Source organism: Theropithecus gelada, chromosome 12, assembly GCF_003255815.1.
Source record: "Theropithecus gelada isolate Dixy chromosome 12, Tgel_1.0, whole genome shotgun sequence".
Taxonomy (NCBI): Eukaryota; Metazoa; Chordata; class Mammalia; order Primates; family Cercopithecidae; genus Theropithecus; species Theropithecus gelada.
In genome coordinates this window covers 107,704,065-107,717,651 of record NC_037680.1, presented here as the reverse complement: position 1 = coordinate 107,717,651, position 13,587 = coordinate 107,704,065, and the positions used below count along the sequence as shown (strand labels likewise).

Below are 13,587 nucleotides of genomic sequence, written 5' to 3'. Positions count from 1 at the left end.
AATGACTTGCAATGTGCCACAGGTTTAAAAGGCAATTCCAAAGATTTCCAAAAACTTTTCCAGTAACTGTAGCAGATCCTTTGAAAAACAGTCCTGTGTCGCTTAATGACAGTAATACATACTGGAAAATATATCTTTAGGTGATTTCATCATTGTGCAAACATCATGGACTGAACTTACACAAACCTAAATGGTATATAACCTACTACATAGCTAGGCTATATGGTATGGCCTAGTGCTTCTAGGCTGCAAACCTGTATAGCATATTACTGTCCTGCATACTATAGGCAATAGTATTTGTGTCTAAACACAGAAAAGGCACAGTAAAAATATGGTATTGTACTCTTATGGGACATCTGTTGTCTATGTAGTCTGTCATTATGTGGTTCCTGACTCTATTTATTGTCTCAGTGTGAGGGAGGTGGAACCTATTTCTCCCAAGGTGTCTGAACATTCATGCATAAGTGTTTGTGCCCAATTTAGCTTCCTATTTCACAATGATTTGGGTGCATGGAGGGGAGGGTGTGACATACTGAAGGATATCAATAGCACACCTGATAAGAAACATTTATTTGCAATTTAGCTATATTTCTTTGCAATCACACCTTAAACTTTCTAAGTACAACCAAAAGAAGGGCATTTCCCTAAGCCTTCCATCTTCATAAGGAAGATAAAACAGTTACCCAAGAGGAATGACATATACATTAATTATCCTCTCCATAATTCATTGGCTTGTCTCTTTCCCTTTCAAAGAGAAGTAAGGAGATGAGGGCAAGATTTATTACTTACAAACCATACCCCAAGAAATAAAAATAATTGGAACTAGCAGAAATGATTGTTGGCCTAATAGATGACCCGGGTTAAATGGGTCTATATTTTGAAGGAAGCAGAGGACTTTTATAAATTGGAATATACTACATTCAAGATTCAGGTAGAACCATGAAGGTTCAGGTATAGTTAGTAAGAATACAGTGGTCTGGGTCAGTGGCTCACATCTGTAATTCAAAAATCCTGGGAAGCCAAGGCAAGCGGATCGCTTGAGGCCAGGAGTTCAAGACCAGCCTGGCCAATACGGCAAAACCCCATCTCTACAAAAAATACAAAAAGTAGCCGGGTGTGGTACTATGCACCTGTCATTCCACCTACTTGGGAGGCTGAGGCACAAGAATCACTTGAACCAGGGAGGTGGAGGTTGCAGCGAGCCAAGATCGTGCCACTGCACTCCAGCCTGGGCAACAGAGAAAAACTCTGCCAACAAACAAGCAAACACAGTGGATATTATAATACAAAATAGACCTTAAAGAATTCCAGTTGTAGAAAATGTCCACCAGGCCCTAATGTGAGCTTTTTGAACCAACTGTAGTTAAGTGAGGAAACATTACCCCTACCGCATCAGAGAGGAACCTCAAAATTAGAACATCTGGGGAATTTTCCTTAGATTATATAACTGAGGGGGAAAAATGTAGGTCCCAGATTTCAAATGAGATTCATGTTCTCATTCACCAGGTTTACATATATGTCATAAATATATCCCAGGTTTATAACTAAAACTCAGCCTCATTTCCTGCTAAAGCCTTGTCATAACTTGGAGATTTATGAGTCCTGGATTTTCTGGAGGTACTGTTTACGATATTCACTAAGACATTAGAAAGCCTTTTCCAAATCCTATCTTGCATATCCCCTCACGAATCTCACTGACATCTTAAAAAATGTGCCCTACAAAACTAGAGCAAGGGTGAACCCCTCTTTTAAGTAAATAAATGCAAACAGAACTGGTCTATTGATCAAAACTCACCTTCCAAAGGTAAAATCATACAGTGTTTAGAGACAGAGAAAGCATCTACCATGCCATAGCACTCCGTACCAACAGTCCAGTTTAAAAGCACAATTTGTACAATGGTGGCACTGTAAGCATTTGTAGATCACTGTTGTAAAAAACCCATAAACTTTCATTAAAAAAAAAAAAAACAAAAAAAAAAAACAGGCTGGCTGTGGTGGGTCACGTCAGTTAATTCCAACACTCTGGGAGGCCAAGGCAGGAGAACTGCTTGAGGCCAGGAGTTTCAGACTACCCTGGTCAACACAGTGAGATCCTGCCCCTATTTAAAACACAAAAATCCATCAAATAGAAGAGGTAAGTAAGGTATTTCACCCCCTGCTTCTAGCTTAAAGTGAAGAAAGTACTCTAGTTTCAAATAATATGGTCCATCCTTTTAAGCCATCAGTTCTTCCCACTGGATTCACAGATGACAGCCCAATTCAATGAGCCTCCGACAGCAATAAAGTAACTTGCAAAATTTTATCATCATCATAGCAAAAACTTTAAAAACATGAACACAGAATCCCAGGGACAGATGAAGATACCTCCATCAACCCCCTTGTGCAGCATTTCCCAATTTCTGAAAGAGAATACCAACTTCCTCTTTGTACGTGTTCAAGTGAGTAATACAGATCTTCTATTAATCAGCAATGTGAAATATCTACACTGTACAGTCCTGACAGAACATGCCCTTGAGCTCTCTGTACTATGAATCCAAAGTTTGATAAAGACATGTCTGAAGGGAATGCAGTCCCTTCTTTCATTTACTACATCAAGAGTTTTCAAGCATTTTTTTTACGCTATAAAATCTTTGTATAAAATCTTACATAACTGGTTGAATTTACAACTCTGGTTGAAATATGTGTCAGAAAATTCAAAGCCTTGCCTGTGTGTTATCCCTTTCCTTCAAAAATAAGGAAACAAGTAAGAAAACAATGGTTACATGTAGAAACAGTATGGGTTTTGGAGTAAGTAAAACCAGGTTTTAAATTTTATCCTCCTATTTAATAACCATGTCTTTATCACCTCAAAACCCAAGTTGTCTCATTTGTAAAACGGCCAGCTCCTTCCTCACGGGGTAGTTGTGGAATAAACCATGGTATGCAGAGTGACTAGCATGGTGCCTAGCACAATGCGGATACTCAATAATGGTTTCTTGTGTTCGAAAAAAAACTACATAAACTGGTACCACTTGTTACTCATAGTGATCTGATTTAATCTTTTCCTCTAACAGTATGCTTATTGGACTGGTGATCATCACAACCGCTGAGAACCAGCACTCAGTTGAAGGGCAGATCTAAAAACTCAGCCTGCATAAAATTATTACACAAAGATTATGAACTTCCAATTAAAATGAAATTTGGCAACATCAAATTCAGGAAAAAAGCTTCTATGTGCACTATAGCAAGAAAGAAGCCGACAAGATAAAGCCTTACCAGATAAATGATAATTACCTATAATAGTCTCCACATATTCAGAGTTATCATTGACATTGAAGAGGTCCCCCGCTCCAAGAGCATAATTCAGAGACTCCTCAAAAGCCCCCAGGTGATAAAATACTTTAGATGCCACCAAGGCTGCAAACTGCCGACTCCGGAAACCTTCATCTTCGTATAAAACCTCTCTGAAAGAAATTAGAAGTACAGGTCTAGTTCAAACTGTGGTTTTCCCTAAAAATCCCAAATCTAAATATTCAAGCCACAATTCAGTTAACAGCAAATTTCTAAATGAATCAATAAGCCACAAGACCCACATTGACAATTAAATTTGATCTACCTTATTCTGATTTATAAAAATAACTTCTTACATTTTGTCTACAGACTCGGAAATCTCTGCCCAGAAGTCATTAACAACTGCATTCAATTTGTGTAGTGCAAATTCCTGTAAAAGACAACCAAAATCCTATTTTGAGATAGACTTATCATTACACTTCCTTAAAAAATTATTTTCAGCAAATCAATGATCAAATCCTCAGTAATATTTACTCAAACTTTTACTCTATGACAAACATAAAAATTTATCAACTTATACTTTTTCTTGAGTTTACACATTTCTTTTCTTTTTCCAATCATCAACATTTTTCTTCTTTGAATATAAACAATTAACTCCAGGTTGCTGGTTTAGATGTATAGGAATCAAGTATCTAGAGCCACTAGAAGTACATCCCAAATTTCCATCAAATAAAAAACTTTAAATATGTGAAAGAGAAGCAACACCTTTTTGTGTTTTCTGTTGATAACGAAACTGGGGTCGGGGGAGGGGAAGGTGTGGTGGCTCAAACTCGTAATACCAGTACTTTGGGAGGTCAAGGCAGGGGGATCACTTGAGCCCAGAAGCAGGAGTTTGAGATCAACCTGGACAACATAGTGAGACCCCATCACAACAAAAAAATTTAAAAATAGCTTAGCTGAGTGTGGTGGTGCACGCCTATAGTCCTAGCTACTTGGGAGGCTGAGGTGGGAGGATCATTTGAGTCCAGGAGGTCGAGGCTGCAGTGAACCATGACCACACACTGCACTCCAGCCTGGGTGACAAAGTGAGACTCTGTCTCAAAAAAGGAGAAAGATTAAAAAAAAAAAAAAAAGGAAATTAGGGGGCTATTCAAGTGCCGTAATGAGGTTTATTTGTCTTAGCTTTGTTAAACTCAAGGGAAACCAACTGCTGTGGCCAAAATACTATCCTCTCTGGCTAGGTTACAATAATTGGGTACAAGTCAGCTAGATAGCAACTTTAAATGATGGAAGATTACAGACATCACTAAATTCAAAAGGCTTCACAGTATTCACACTAAGCCTAGTTACTTTTTCTTCAATTCATACCTTAAGCTGTGGTTCATCTTCATCCAGAAGAGAAATAATTCCAGCTATGAGAGAAAAGATGTAACATGATTATGAAACACATTCTCATTAAAGTGGAAATTAACACCTGGTCAAAAATGTATGATGGCTGAAAAACAATTTTTTTGAGGGGTAACTTCTCTAGGGGAATGATTATTTTTCTTTGAAAGTGTAAAGGTTTATATCTCAAGTTTAAGACTTAACTATATTATCAAACCCTCATGGCACCACATATATCACATCACTTGCCTAATTCAATGGTTTTCAAAGTGTGGTCCCTGGAATAACAGCATTAGCATTGCTTGGGAACCTGTTAGAAATACAAATTCTTGGCCCCACTCCAGATCTACTGAATCAAAAATTATGGAGATGGGGCCCAGTACTGTGATTATTTTGCTTCCTATAGTTTGAGAACCATTGGCCTAATTTACTGATTAAAATGGGAAACTTTCCTGTACAATTTTAGAATAAAATTATTCATACAGAATAAATCAACAGTTACAAGATTACTTACAAAAATGGGAGCATTTAGTCATCAACTCAACAAGGTAAAATACTTCAATTATTTCAAGGTGTGTATATTATGGCACCTCTTTCTTATCACAAGTAACCTGGGTTTTACTAAATGATGAACAATCATACTCATTCTGAATTCAATTACCCAAGCACAGTGTTCTCCATATGGCTTCTCTTAGCCTCAGGGTATTACCACTAACATAGGAGAGTAAAAGGAATAATTGTCCTCTCCAAAAGAACACAGCTTGAAATATAGTCAAAGGTCAAAGGGATTATTGGAAAAATGATACGGGAAATTATTGTACTTAGACCACAAAGGAAACCACTCTCAAATGTTTTCCATGTGGGTTTTAAAATCATTCCAGAACACTGAGTTGAAACTGTGATTTGATTAAAAAGTGTCAAGGCAACTTAGTTAGATGTAGCCATTTCTAATGGACAAGTATAGGTTTGCCAAATAGCTTAAGCAGTCTTTAGAGAGCCATACAGGAAAAGATACAAAATCTACCAAGCAAAACTAAAGTAGCATAAAAGCAGATATAAAGAACCTCTTGGTACTCCAGGTTGGTATGACGAGGCCAGAACAGGGATTCTGAATGGACAGCACAGGGAACAGATAAATTTCAAAATTCAATCAGTGAAAAAGAAAAAATTGCAAACTAGTGATAAGGAGTAAGAGGACAGGCCAGAACGCTTTAAATGTAGAACAGATCTTAAATAACAGAACATCTAATACTAAAACCGCTACCTATCCTCAATCAATGTATCTGAACGGCTTTTACCAAAAAGGGAGATGGATTTTTACATTCTTTGGTTTGGTTCCACTTATGACTAACCGGTTACATGATTGTCCTGGCTTGGAAACTCAGCCTCTGGCCATGGACCAGAACTAAATAAAATACACTCCATACATTAGTACTTCCCATCTTAAAAACAAAACAGAACTCTCTTCTGGAGAGGGGAGAGAATGGGAAAGGCCTAAGGATACTAAAAACTTCTTATGCCATTATAGGAACTGAGCAGATATTGGTCTAAACTTGTTGAATCAATTGACAGAAATATTTGGATATTATTTACAAATATGGAGATATGTTCCAGAAGACACAGCTTAAAAGTTGGGAATAGTTGCCTCTGGGGATCAGGGGAGGGAAAGTGAGGTGGGGGACTATTGTTTTAAAGCTTTTTAGCACAACTTGCCTTTATGTGTCTGTATGATGTTTTAAAAAAAAAAACACAAACTCACTCAATTTCACATCTCCTGCCTGTAAGTACCTCTCTCTCTCTCTCTCCACTCCCCTGCATGGTCAAACCTCTTGAAAAAAACTAATAGAACATGTTGAGCTCTTATTCACCACCGTATGCTAGTGCCTAGCAACTGCCTGGTCAATAAATGAATGAACAAATTGACTAGTCCACACCAGAACCAGGACACTAGCCTGTTTAGCACCTGGGACAAATTCTAAGCCAACATGAGCCATAGGACAGAAAACAAAGTGACAAAATATTTTAAAGACAGTTGACAAGTAACCCAATAAACTTCAATGGCATTAATAAACACGTACTATATGATCACCACAGAATCTCAGGAGAGGACCTCAAAAATTATTAGTTTTGCCACCTTAAAGAGGCTTAAAGTCTATTATATTGTCACCAAGTGCTTTTTCAGCCTCTATTTTAAAAACTCAAGGGACTGATGAATTGCTTTGATTAGCTGACTGAGCTCTTCAGTCAAGACATGCAAGTAAACAAACAAGGTAACTACAGAGTTGTGGTGGAGAGAGAGTAAGCGTGTTTCAATAGAATGATCAGGGAAGGATAACATTTGAGTGAGAGGAAAGACTGAGAAGCTAAGGGAAAATCTGAGGAAAAGAAGACTAGAAAGGAACAGAATGTGCCAGGGCCCCGAGATAGGAAAGAAACTGACATATTCAAGGAACAAAAAAGCCAGTGTGATTAGGATGTATTGAGTGAAGAAGAGAGTACTACAAGACAAGGTGGGAATCAGATCATGCGGGTCCTTGGTTAAGAGTCTGGATTTTACTGTATGCCAGGGGTGTCCAACCTTTTGGCTTCCCTGGGCTCCAGTGGAAGAAGAACTGTCTTGGGGCACACATAAAATACACTAACACTAATGATAGCTAATGAGCTAAAAACAAAAACAAAAAACAAACAAAAAAAACCTTTGTGTATAATTTTCACGATATCCGCCACCACAGATAAGAAAAAAAGTCCTTGACAAAGGGTTGGACACGGCTGCTCTAAACACAATGGAAGCACTGGTGGATTGTAAACGAAGAAGTATTACGTGATTAAAGTTTCAAAAAGCATACTTCACAAGAAAAAACGGACTGTATGGAGGTAATGGTCGAAAACAAAGCCTTAAGGCTGATATAGTAACCCAGACAAGAGATGAAGGTGGTTTGGGCCAAGTTAGAAGAAACAATGGTAATGGATGGATTTGAAATAGAATGAGGCCTATAAGCGGCTAGAAACTGAGTGTTTATTTGATCTGTACAAAGCTCTGACTGGAAAAACTTCCTGATACCGAACTAAAATTCATCTCGCGATCACTTGTATTCCTTGGGGACAAAAAGTCTTATTCCAGGTACAAGTGACAGCTCTTCAAATGTTTGAAAGTAACTATGTCTCCCAGTATCTCCAACGATCTCCTTAAGCAATCCTCGTAAAAATAAACTTTCGATCGCCTTACCATTCAGATTACTGTCTTCTGCTCACCAGTTTGTTTACAATAAAATGCTTTTTCTTCGTGGGTCAAGCACAGAGTAGGAAAATGAGAAAAGGGTATGTAAGCAGGCAAGGAAAAAAAGTACCAAGGCTCTGGACAGCTACAAGCAAGTCAACCTGTCGGGGGAGCTGAAGTCTCCATTGAAACTTGATCTCTGTAACTTACTCCATTGCAAAAGTCACTACGTGAATCTACCTATGCAATGGTTTGCGTGTATGAAACCTGCTCCGCAGATCCATCCACCTTTCTTGAATGTACAATCAACAGACTGAGCACTTAACCTCGAAAGGGTAAGTAGGCTCTCGGTATAAAGTTATCTCCAAGGCGTCTTCAGGGTCTTCACCGAACCCAAAAGTTATCTGTTTTGAATGAACACCCTTGGGTCGGACCCAGAAATGAGCCATCTCAAACCTAATTCCGGGTTTCATTCTAAGGAGAAAGGAGCTCGGCCACGTCCAGAAACACTTCTGTAGCTGTTAGGCTGCCTGGCCAGGGGGGTTGCCTTACTATTCAATGGCACAGGAGCCCATCCCACCCCGACCCCCTGCGGGGAAGGACTGGGGCTGGACGACCTCACACGGCCAAGAATGGGTGGCAGAGGAAAAAAGGGAAACCCTTTTGGGGTAGGGGGAAGGCCCAGGAAGCCCCTTGGGTCCTGGCGCTGGGGTGTGGTTGGGGAAGGATGCCAAGGCGGTCGACCCGGCTCGATTCCCTCAAGCCAGAGAAGCAAGCAGTGGCCTGATCAGACTCCCAGCCCCCGGCCCGGAGGTGGGCCTTAGGTAGCGAGAAGCTGCCCAGGCCAGCGCTCCGCCGGGAGGTGCCCAGTCACCGGCCCTGACTCAGCTAAAAGCCGGCGCGACGGCGGCTCCTCCCTCCAGGCGCTGGCTCCGAGCCGCACTCACCGGCCGAGGTGATCATGGCTGCGCCCCTCACTCGCCCGTCGGCTCCCTAGCCGTTTCAGCTGCGCAGTGTATCTGTCAGCTCAGGACCCGCTCAGTCCACCGCGCCTCCTCGCTCCGCGGGTGCGCTGCTCAGTCAGTCGCCTCCTCAGGCCGCCGGCTCTCTTCTCGCCAGGACCCCTCCCGCCCCGGGGCTGCCCGCCGCCCCGCCTGCCGCCCGGCGCGAATTCTCCCCGGGACTGCGTCTTCTGCGCCGCGGTCTACTCCCCAGTTCTCGCGGAAGGGTAAACGGAGAACACCACTGTTTTCTGTAAACCTCCTCGAGGTCAGGAGTACCGCGCGGTGGGAATACTGGTCTGCACCTGAGGTCAGGCATTAGAATGGCCACACCTATAAAGAGAGGACCCCATCATCACCCGCGGTTGCTGAGAGAAAGGGTGTTGAGGGGAGGTGCGAGCATTGCGCGCAGTGCCACCTGCTGGTGGGAGGTCTCGCTGCAGCACATCTCCCACCAGCCAATACTTGGGGAATTGGGGCAGCGGCAGACAGCGTTTTTTAAGAAAAGTGGCTTTCCATTGTTTTCTAAAGCAAAACCCATCATAAAAAAAAAAAAAAAGAAAATCCCCACAGAAGTGCTTTATTATCATAATGAATCCACAAGTAATCATTGGCTTATTATAAAGTTAAACAATGAAGGTTTTTACTTACTTTTGGAATAATGTCCAGTGTTGTCAGTGTATTAAAATGTGCAGTAGTTACATGGTGAAAGCCTTTCCAAGAGAGAAAAAATGTCTTCCATTCTTTCCTTCTATCTCCCTAGGTCCTCTTTTCCCCTGACGGCAGTGGGTTCTTCGCTTCTAATACATCTTCAGAAATTTGAAATGGCAGTTGCAATGGCCATTTGCAGTCTTATACTAGCTTCAGTAAGCCAATTTATTTCAAGAGTCAGTACTGAGAAAGTCTTGACAAAGAATAGTGGCAAACGGTAGCATTTTTTCAGCCACTGGCCATGCACTATCAAGTTAAACTCTTCAATCGGACAGCGATGGCAAGTTCATTTCTATGGCCTTCTACCTAACCTAGGGGCACAATCAATGTCTTGTGGCTGCCAGCGAATTAAATGTGCTTGATAACACATTTTGTTCTATGTGTGAGTTTTTTTTTTTTTTTTTTTGAGACAGAGTCTCGCTCTGCCGCCCAGGCTAGAGTGCAGTGGCCGGATCTCAGCTCACTGCAAGCTCCGCCTCCTGGGTTTAGGCCATTCTCCTGCCTCAGCCTCCCGAGTAGCTGGGACTACAGGCGCCCGCCACCTCGCCCGGCTAGTTTTTTGTATTTTTTAGTAGAGACGGGGTTTCACCGTGTTAGCCAGGATGGTCTCGATCTCCTGACCTCGTGATCCGCCCGTCTCGGCCTCCCAAAGTGCTGGGATTACAGGCTTGAGCCACCGCGCCCGGCGTATGTGTGAGTTTTTTTTTTAAAAAGTTAGAATTCTTAAACTGTGGCTGTTTAAAATATATTAAACATAATTATTGAACACTTTTGAAGAGCCTGTGGCTCGGATTGAAAGGCAGGGCTTGAGAAGATGTGCATGCAAAGGAAACAGATTACTTGAGGTGTCATTCTACAGAGGCACTTCTGTTTTTTTGAGACAGAATCTCCCTCTGCTACCCAGGCTGGAGTGCAATGGCATGATCTTGGTTCACTGCAACCTCCACCTCCTGGGTTCAAACGATTCTCCTGCCTCAGTCTCCTGAGTAGCTGGGACTACAGGCACGTGCCATCACACCTGGCTAATTTTTGTATTTTTAGTAGAGACAGTGTTTCACCATGTTATCCAGGATGGTCTCAATCTACTGACCTCATGGTCTGCCCACCTCGGCCTCCCTAAGTGTTGGGATTACAGGCGTGAGCCATTGCACCCGGCTTTACAGAGGCCCTTCTACCAAGCCCTCACATGAAGACACCTGTGTGCCCCAAACCCCTAGAGGATTCACAAACAAATGCCAACAGGTAATGAAAATGAGTAAAGCAGGCCCAGCAAAAGAAAATACAAGCTCCACAGGATGGCGAATGGCAACTAACAGTGTCAAGGAGGCACTAGGGGGTGGTGGGGACTGTGATAAAGAGTGAGTGACTGGCAGGGCACAGTGGCTGACAACTGTAATCCCAGTACTTTGGGAGGCCGAGGTGGGTGGATCACCTGAGGTCAGGAGTTCGAGACCAGCCTGGCCAACATAGTGAAACCCCATCTCCACTAAAAACAAAAATTAGCCAGGTGTGGTGGTGGCTGCCTATATTCCCAGCTACTTGGAAGGCTGAGGCAGGAGAATCGCTTGAACCTGGGAGGCAGAGATTGCAGTGAGCCGAGATCGCACCATTGCACTCCAGCCTGGCGATAGAGTGAGACTCCATCAAAAAAAAAAAAAAAAAAGTGAGTGTCCCATCTAAAGAGAGCAACTGCTACTCAGTTCCTGCTAAGAATGCAGGGTGACAGTTGGAAGACCTATGTTTTTTTCTAAGAGAAGCCAGAAATGAGAATTTCATGCAGTATCTCCAGAATTTTAAATGTTGGCTACTAATTCAACATGTTTTAAAACAGAGAGGTGGTCAACGTGCCACCTCTGCTCTTCAAGGAGAAGGCATTCTGTATGAGAGGACAATCCTGTCTTCCACTTGGATGTTGTGTGTGTCATTGCCACAAACCCGTGTGAGCCTCACGTGAACCTGTGAGATGGGCAAAAGGTAAGAAGCTTGGACGCAGACATCAGGCTCCTTCCCCCGGAGGATTCTGTTCTCCCTCCTGGGTGACTGGCCCAGGCCTGTGGCTTCTCCCTCTCCAGTCCATTCTGCATTCTTTAGCCAGAGCAATCTTTTTGAAACTCAACTCTGATTAATTCTGCTCCTTCAAACCTTCAGTCCCCATCTTGGACTCTATTTTTTTTTTTTTCATCTTTCTTCTGTGTTTCTGTCCATAGCCTTCTTCTCACTCCCTGCATCCCCTGTGAGAGTGAAATGCCATTGGCTGCTGTGCACAAGGTGGTGGCTCATACAACGTGTCTCTACTGCCCTGCCCTCTCTCCTGAGACTCACACACCTCCCGGGCATCTCTGCTTGGTGGAGTCACAGGCTCCTTCAACTCGGTGACCTCAAAGTTGTGCCCGCTGTTGTGACCCCGGAGTTGTGTGTCTCCTTCCTTGACCTCAGTGTGGGTGAAGGACATCCATCAGCCACTGCAACAGAAATCTGACTCTTCTTTTCTCCCACAACCGTCAGCACCAGATCTCCTCTTTAATCTCTCACACCGGCCTCTCCCATCCGCACTCCATGACCCAATAGTTGCCTCCCCCTCTTCTTTCCAGACCACGACTGCCTCCTACAGCCTTGACTTCCTGCTTACAGTCCCAGAAGCCTTCGGTCCACTCTTCACAGCCAGCCAGGAGCATGATCAGAACCAACATGAGCACGACTTTCTCCTCCAGGATGGTGGGACTATCTTCATGTGTCTGCAGTGTGGCTCTGGCGTGCCACACTCCAGCCATCCTGAACCCCTGAAGCTCCCAGAGTGGCCACATGGCCATGTACCTTGTCGCTGACCTTTGTACCTGCTCGTGTCTCTGTCGTCAAGGCTCTCTCCCCCACACTCCAGGTTAACACCACTTACTTTGAGTCTCAGTCAGGCGGCACCTCCTCCAGGAAGCCTTTCTTGGCCCAGCCCACCATGGGCTCCCTTAAAGCCTTTACTCCACACAGCTGGTATCACATCTCCTTGCCCCAGTCCCAACTAGGCAAGGAACTACTCAAGGGCAATGCCACATCTTGGGTAATTCATCTCACTGCCCACTAGAGCAACTAGCAGTTATTGGGCACATAATAGGTGCTCAATAAATGTTTCTCGGATGATCGGATGAATACCCGGTCATTTGGTTATTGGCACAGGGCTAGAACTCAGACCTACGGTTCTGAAACCCCTGCCGTGTCCAAGACTCTAAAATGAGCTCTATTTTTTAGAACATAGTGAAATCACGGAAAGAATTCTTAGGATGCGCTCGGTTTAGAAACAACCTCCCTCCAAAGTTGAGTGACACAAAACTTCTTAAAGCCCAATCAAGGTCAGTTGTGGCCTCACACAGGTATCGGCTGGGCTGGGAGCCTTGTCAGGGTTCGGGGAGGAAATCGCGGCGGTGCCTGACCCTGGGTTATGCGCTCTCTTTCCCGGCGAGGCCACCGTGGTTTCCGAGCTGCCCAGAGCATCTCCCCGCGGCGCCCGCTAGTGGGCGCAATGCCTCCTAGGAGGCGGGCGCTGGGGAGGAAGCTGTGACTGCCCCTACCGCACCGCGCAGCCTGCAGGCATTCAAGTCCCGGGTTTTAGAAGGGCTCCGTTCTACCGTCAAGAATCGAGCTCGACTGCCTCTTGAGCTGCACGGAGATAAGGTGGAAAGGGGAGGCCCGTGGAGCCCGGGAGCCCGGGAATCAAATCCGTGCTCTGCCACTTCGCAGCTCAGCGCTGTGGCCGCGGGCGTCCCCCGAGCCCAGCTTCTCCCGCAAAAGGAAAAGGGATGGCTGGATCCACCTACCTGGCAGGGCCGCCGGGACGCGCAGCGCAGCGCTCAATACACCACGGATTTTATGGCTACTCAGCACGAGGCTGGTGGCTGTTTCACGTACAACACGCGTGCCACATATTTTTAGAGTAAAAGCATTTATTCATGGGAGCAGAGATGCGAAACGCAGCCGGGAGACACGGGCCTCCCATGAGTGGGTGCTGGGTCA

At 44.0% G+C, this 13,587-nt stretch overlaps 1 protein-coding gene across 4 annotated transcripts in view; it reads right to left on the bottom strand.

Annotated features, from left to right (window-relative positions):
• Positions 1–8,998, bottom strand: part of PSMD1 (proteasome 26S subunit, non-ATPase 1) — a 119,881-nt gene extending 110,883 nt beyond the window's left edge. For 2 of the 4 annotated variants that reach the window (XM_025405615.1, XM_025405616.1), the window contains exons 1-4: positions 8,821–8,998; positions 4,639–4,682; positions 3,627–3,700; positions 3,274–3,443 (exon numbers count right to left, since the gene is read on the bottom strand). In XM_025405615.1, the coding sequence (XP_025261400.1) occupies positions 3,274–3,443; positions 3,627–3,700; positions 4,639–4,682; positions 8,821–8,836 (304 nt within the window). In that variant the 5' untranslated portion in view covers positions 8,837–8,998. Of the gene's footprint in view, positions 1–3,255; positions 3,444–3,626; positions 3,701–4,638; positions 4,683–8,820 lie in introns of all 4 variants that reach the window. The other 2 variants (XM_025405614.1, XM_025405617.1) reach the window with 2 other exon arrangements.
• Between the last annotated feature and the right edge of the window lie 4,589 nt (positions 8,999–13,587).